Below are 7,571 nucleotides of genomic sequence, written 5' to 3' on the forward strand. Positions count from 1 at the left end.
CCTCGGGAACTGGTTACTCTGCTAGTCCTCATGGACCTTTTGCCACTCCCTCACCCGCCGGATACAGTCCCATGACTCCTGGTAAGATCCTTTTTTATACCACCATTTAAACAAAGTTTGTAAATAAGTTATCAAATATTTTTAGTCAATTTGCTTAATATGCATGATTTTATTCTTAGCAATGGAAATTTAAAATGCGCGGGCATATGTTTTGAACCTTTTACTTTTATTTACATAGAAGATATTTGAGTAATTTTATTAAATTATAAATAAATTTTGGCTTAGGGGTATCTATTATACTGTAAAGTATAATTGATTAGAATGTTATGTGTAACGATTACTTTGGACAAATAATTTTTTGAAGAACAAGAACAAGAGAATAAAAATGTAAAGAATTCTGAAAATAAAAACGAGAATCCAACTACCAAATTTGGACAACCACCATTAAATGCTCCTATTGTAATTTAAAAAAATCCTTTTTAAAAAATAAAACTGTTTTCTAAAAAAAATCTCTAAACAAAAATAAAGAAGAGGAAAGAAAAATTAGATGGCAACCAACCAAATCCCCTTCCTTGCCTTATTTATTTCTTTCGTCTTTTTTGTTTTTATCATTATCAAATCACAATTAAAGAACATTTATAATATTTACTATTGGAGTCTTGGTTTTATCTTCAGATATTCTATACATTAACTGGAGCATTGGACGTAAAATAGGATTTTTAATTTTATTCTAATCTAATTTAAATTTCTTAAATTTTAAGAAGAAAAAAATCTGCTGAATTAAAAAAAAAAACCATAAAAACAACCAATTTTTGACCTCTGCTCACCTCTCCATCCTAATCTGTCGAACCGGTTAGTACCAAGTTTTAACGAGAACTCAATTAGCAATAGATTCTTGACACATTTTCCAAAAATTTACGATATCTTGAAATTCCGGGCTGAGAGATTTTTTCTTGTTCTTCAACAAATTATTTATCCGAAGTAATCTTTAAACATCGAAATTTTAATGAATTGAAATTTTAAAACATGGACGTTAACATGATTTAAAATGTTAATATCATTTTCTAGAAATTATTCAGATTAAACTCACGTCGATTGATTGAACTCCTACTAAAAATAAATTGACCATGTTAAAGGAAAAGCAAAGAAAAAATAAAAACCAAAATTACTGTTAAGAGTAATGAATGTTTGGCCAAATATTTCTCGAAATAAATTATCAAATAAAAACAGTCAAATTTCCAATGCTGTGCTTCAACAAATTTTATCTTTAATCTTTGTATTGCGCATTGAAAGCTTCCATACATATAGCCACGTCCAGTAGAAGATTTTAGACTTTATTCTCAGAAAAAACTTTCGTATGTAAATTAAAAGTAATTTCATATATTTTATTACTCTAATTCTTACTTGCTACAGGAAATTTGTGAAAAAATCATAGCTCTCATTTGGAATCGAGAACTTTGCAAAATAATTATAGGTTTGACTTGAACCAGTCAATCTTCTAAAATAATTTTCATTCTGAGTTGAGACAGGGAATTTTAGTAAATATAATTTCCACTTTGAGACAGAAATTTGTCTAAAATATTCATGATTCGGAGTTGGAGCAGGGAATAAATAAAAAAATATTTGTATAAATGACGCAAAGAATTACAATTATCCTGACTTTGAACAAGTTATTTTTCAGGCGCACTACAATTCTGAATTGCGATATGGAGTTTCAGTAAAGAAATACAACTTTGAATTCAGAACAGGGAATTTTAGTTAATAATTTTGATTTTGGGACATGGAATTTCCGTATAGAAATATAATTTCTACTTTTAATAGGTAATTGTTGACATAAAACTATAAATTTTGAAAAATAATTTTAATTCTGATTTATAAAAAGGAAATTTACAAAAACAGTCCCTGTTTCAAATCCGAATTCGCCAAATTTAGAAAATTCCTTAACCCAAATCAGAATTTGTTTGATTTTAAAGTTTTTTTTTTTTAAATAAATATTTGCCAGAATTTGCAACTACTTTTTTTAAATAATTGTAAAACAAGGAGTTACCATATTTCTGGATAATAATAGAAAATCTTACAAATAAATATAATTCTGACTTGACACAGGGAATTTTTTTAACAGAACGGGAATTATGGAAAAGAATATTAATTCTGAGATAGAGCTGGTAGTTTTCGTGATCATTATAATTTTCATTTTAGGTTTACTTTAGTATATGAATTTTCGTGAAGAATTATAATTTTTACTTTAAGCTAGGGAGTTTCCGTAAACGATTATAATTAGACTTGGAACAGGGAAAGTTTCATATGGAAATGGAAATTAATATGTATAGATATTTCTGAATTGTAAAAGAAAATTTGGTAAATAATTATAATTCTGACGTGGAACAGGGCCTTTGGAATTGAATTGAATTGTAACTTGGTATATATAATTTTTTTAAGAATTATAATTTTGAGCTTGAATGGGGATTAAGTAAATTAAATATAAAAAAATACCGTAAAGAATGATAATTTTGAATTTGGAACATGAAATTTCGTAAAGAATTATAATTTTCTCCTGGAATATGTAACTATTGGAATCTAATGCAAAATTTGGGAAAATAATTTTAAATCTGATTCATAAAAAGGGGATTTGCAAAAACAATTCCTGTACCTAATCAGAATTCGTCAGATTTTGTCAATTCCTTATTCCAAATCCAAATTTGTTTAAATGTAAAAATGATTTTTTTTGTGGCGAAGAAAAATTTGCCAGAATTTGAAACTTTTCTTCAACATTTTCGAAACAAAGAGTTACTATATCTCTAAATTGCAATACAAACTGTTGTAAATAAATATAGTGCTGATTGGAAACAGGTTATTTTGGAAATGAATTTAATTGTAACTTGGAACAAGGAATTTCCGTAAAGAATCATAACGTCACATGGTGATATAAAAAAATCGTCGTTCCAAGTCAGAATTCGTCACAATTTTAAACTTCATTCTTCCAAATTTTAAATAAAAGAATTTGTTATAATTCTGATATAAAATAGAAAATTCTTGTAAATAAATATAATTCTGACCTGGCAGAAAGAATTTTGGAATTTAATTTAATTTCGATTTAGTATAGGAAAGTTTCCAAAAGAATTATAATTCTGAGTTGGGATGGGGAATAAATAATTCAAATATAAAAATAATCCAGTTAAGAATTGTAATTTTGTCTTGGAACCAATTTTTTTTATATCCAACCTGAAATTTCGGGAAATAGTTTTATTCTACTTTAGAAAAAGGGAATTAGAAAAAAATCCCTGTACAAATTCAGAATGATAATTAATTCACAAAATGTTGTTTTTCAAATTAGAATTATAATTTTTTAATCACAAAACCGCCTGTTCCACCTCAGAAATGTTTTCAGTATATTAAAATGTTTAGAAATCGCTTGAAATTAATAAACAATCGGGAAATGACCGGGAATTTAAAATCAATCAGTCTGCCAGATACCCTGACAATTCTAACACTTTTCGGATTAAATCCAAAAACTTCGAAATCCAGATATTAAAAAATTTAAAGAATAACTTTATTATGTTTTTGTTTTTAGGAGCAGCGAGAAGTCCGTACAATCCTCAGACTCCTGGATCCAGTGTAGATACAGGAGGGTCTGGATTATTGGGTTTAGAGTGGTGCACCACAGACATTGAGATACGAATTCGCGACTCCCATCCAGATCTTGGTCTTTCGGGGCAAACTGGGGTTATCAGGGGAATTTCCGTAAGTTTCACACCTTTACAGGGGTTTGCTACAGGTCAGGGAATTCTGGAAAGCCAGGAAATTTAAGTTTCACTCCAAAAAAGTCGAGAGAATTTTTGCTAAACTGAAATGGAAGTTTTCAAAATCTTGTATGACTGTTATCACTATAAAACGGTGCGATAGAACCAATTTTAAATAAAAGTTTTTTTCAAATAGAATTTGGATTTTGATCACAGTTTTTTGGCATCCTACTAAGAACATAAGACCAAATTAAAAATAATTTACGAAACCCTTTTGTCCAAAAACGAATTTTTCTGATTATTCAATTTTTAACGACATTATTTTAACCGTAACATTTCTAGTTGATCAACTGTGAATAAAAATAAACTAATGATTTTTAAAATTGAATTGTACGTTAAGATTTAAAAAGTGGATAATAAACAATTTTGCAAGACGTTTGAAATCCGTTCAGAATTTATAGATTTTATTTAAAAAAATTAAACTTTTACAGTTGGAAAGTCTTATTAGTTTAACAAATTAAAACGCCTGATTGAAACTGTATGAACTCTTTTCCATTTTAAAAAAACTTAAAATAATACATTCCTAATAAAAGGCTGTTATTAAAGTTCATATATTACTTCAGTCTAAAATATCCCATTTTTAAACCATTCAATTTAAATTATTTAATTAGGAAAAAAAACAATTAATTAATATTTAGAAATATCTGACTGTTCATTTAAATTCAGTAATTACGAGTTAAATATTCAAAACTACAAAAAACTAAACTTTGAATGTCATAATTTTAATTGATCTATTTAAAACAATTTAATTTGTAAGTAGAATTGTTGAATCTTTATGTATACCTAATAATTGAACACCGGTTATTCTTAGAAGTTTATTTATTTATTTATGAAGTTTATGATTTATAAGTTTTGAAATAATTCAAAATTAATTTAAAATTCGAAAAAATCCGGCGTTTCGTACCAAAATTATGGTGCGAATAGTCCACGGCCTAATTTAAAACCAAATATAGAAATTGGCAGATTTGGAACAAAAAAATTATAAGCTTTTTAAGAATTTTGAAAGGCTTCAGAAGAATAAAAAACATTTCCTAGGAAAATTGAAAATTATTTCTTCTCTTGAAAAATTAATTTTAAGAGAATATTTAATAATATTTTTAAATATTTACAAAATTATCAAAATAGAATCTAGAACATTTTAAGAAAAATGATTTGATTTGGCTGAATTAAAAAAATGTTAAAAATAATTTAAAATCTAAAAGAATGTAACACAAAATGTAGATGTTTTAAGATTTTGAAGCATTTCAAGGATTTTTAAACTATTTAAAATATAAATAATTCAACTTTTAATTTTAAACAAAAATCATCAAAATGTGAACAAGATTTAGTGTTCGGACAATTTTTAATCCGGTAGTGTTTTTCATCGGAAATAAATATTTTCACATAGAACAAAAGGACGATTTAAAAGAAGATTCACCATTTTTTTAAATTGTGGTTATTTTCGCGTTTTACATCAGAAGTCGGTATTTTTAGTAAAAAATAATTAAATTTAAAAAAAGTTAAAAAAAATGTCTACAATTGTAGGTTAAGCTAAAGTTTTTCAATATATATTTCAAAGAAGATTTACAATTTTGCAATGTGTGTTTTTTGTCGGAAATTTACATTTTTATTAAAAAATTATTAAATTTCAGAGAAGATTTATAATTTTTAACAATTTAAATGATTATATGATCATATGATTTGAACAAAATTTAGGATATTTGAACAATTTTGTATGATGCTAGTGTTTTTTATCCGAAAAAATTAAATTTTAATAATTTAAAATTGAAGAATATTGAAGATTGATGGGGATTGAGAATTAAATTTTCAACACTTTAAAATTGAGGAAAATTCAAAATGAAAGAAATCTGAACATTGAATTTATCACTTTGAAAATTCAACCTTTAATTGTCATCAATTTTGAAGAGTTTAAAATTTATCTTTTGAAAATGCAATTCTTGAAAATTAAACTGTTGGCAAATGATGCAAATTAAAAAATCCATTTTAAACTGTTGAAAACTGAAAAAAGCGAATTTTTGATTAAAAATAAAACTTGAAAATATAATATTTGCATAATTTTACATTCGAATTTGATAAATAAACATTTCAACCCATAACAAAAATATTTGAAAAAAATTTGAAAAAATGTATCTCCTTTAATAAAAAAATCATTAGATTTTAAAGAATATTAACAATGTTTTGACAATAACAGGGTATCTTAGCGCTTTTCATCGGAAATCGGTTATTTGAAACAAAAATTGTTTGTCCTCGACTTAAAAAATTAAATTTACAATTTTGAACAACTTTAAGCTATGTTAGTGTTTTTCGTCGGAAATCGGCATTTTTGATAAAAAATGCAACGGCTTGTCTATATATTGTATACAAATATTGTATAATAATTCTGAAGTTAAGATATCAATTTTCATAAATTATTAAAAATATTATGCATGCTTTTCTTTTGTGTTATTTTCGAAAATAGATATTATGAAATCCAAAAATTTTAAAAATTTTAAATAAAAAATTTCGTGAGACAAAAAAAATCGCGAGCGTAGAGGGAGTGTGATTGTCTTCTATCTATACTAAGAAAGTAATTAAAAAATACGATTACAATAATATTTTGAGCAAATTTTTTTGGTTGAAAATTGATTTAACTTAAAAATCGATTTTTGTCACAGAGAGCCCCATCGACTATTTTTAATTTGGTCTTGAATTGTTCAGAGAAAATAAAAAATTGACGTTTTTTTACAGGAAACCGTTTATTTTGAACAAAAGTTGAAATTGATATTTTTAAACAAAAGTAATTAACTTTAAGTCCAACAATCTTTGTTTAAAATAGTAAAATTTACAAGCATGAAGAATTTCGAATTCTGTTAGTGTTTTTTGTCGGAAATTTACATTTTTATTAAAAAATTATTAATTTTCAGAGAAGATTTATAATTTTTAACAATTTAAATGATTATATGATCATATGATTTGAAGCAAATTTTTTTGGTTGAAAATTGATTTAACTTAAAAATCGATTTTGTTTCACAGAGAGCCCCATCGACTATTTTTAATTTGGTCTTGAATTGTTCAGAGAAAATAAAAAATTGACGTGGGAAAAATCAGTAGCAACCCTGCTATGCTTCTATTTTAATTACTTTTCCGACGTCTTTGCAGTCAATTATTTTGCAAGTGATAAATTGTAATTAAAATTTTTTGTTTTATTCATTCATTTTCAGGGCGGTATGTGTGCCATTTTCTTGCCAGACGAGGATAGGACCGTGAATTTAGAATGCGATCAACTAGAACCTATCGTTCCAAAAAGAGGCGATCATGTAAAAGTGATTGTAGGAGAAGATCGAGAGGCAGTCGGAGTTCTACTGTCAATCGATAATCAGGAGGGTGTTGTAAAAATAAACAACGAGGAAGTCAAAATGTTACAGCTTCGATTCCTCTGTAAAATGAAAGCCTAATTTAATTAGGCTATATTTTGTTACCTAACTCTTCCAAACTTTATTGTTGACTCTATCACATTAGTTTTATAAATGCAATTGTTATTTCGAATAAAGAAAGATTTATTAGGGTTAGTTTGATACTATTATTTATATCAGACTCATTATAATTTTATATAACTTTTTATAAAAAATTATATATAACATCAGGGTGACCTCTGGACTGGAAGTTTTGTCAGACCTGGAAATGACAGTGAATTTATTTTTTGACCGGGGGTTTTTATAATTTTTAGTAGAGAAATCCAAGTAATCATTTGAAATGTTAGAAATTTGATATCACATTATATAATGCAATTTA

The 7,571-nt window shown here is 26.1% G+C and overlaps 1 protein-coding gene across 1 annotated transcript in view; it reads left to right on the plus strand.

The window, feature by feature from the left end:
- Nucleotides 1-7,354, plus strand: part of LOC117182925 (transcription elongation factor SPT5-like) — a 29,389-nt gene extending 22,035 nt beyond the window's left edge. The window contains exons 13-15 of the mRNA XM_033376039.1: nt 1-81; nt 3,572-3,741; nt 7,001-7,354. Coding sequence (XP_033231930.1) covers nt 1-81; nt 3,572-3,741; nt 7,001-7,234 — 485 coding nt within the window. The 3' untranslated portion in view covers nt 7,235-7,354. The remainder of the gene's footprint in view (nt 82-3,571; nt 3,742-7,000) is intronic.
- Nucleotides 7,355-7,571: the final 217 nt, after the last annotated feature.

This window comes from Belonocnema kinseyi, chromosome 2 (assembly GCF_010883055.1).
Source record: "Belonocnema kinseyi isolate 2016_QV_RU_SX_M_011 chromosome 2, B_treatae_v1, whole genome shotgun sequence".
NCBI lineage: Eukaryota > Metazoa > Arthropoda > Insecta > Hymenoptera > Cynipidae > Belonocnema > Belonocnema kinseyi.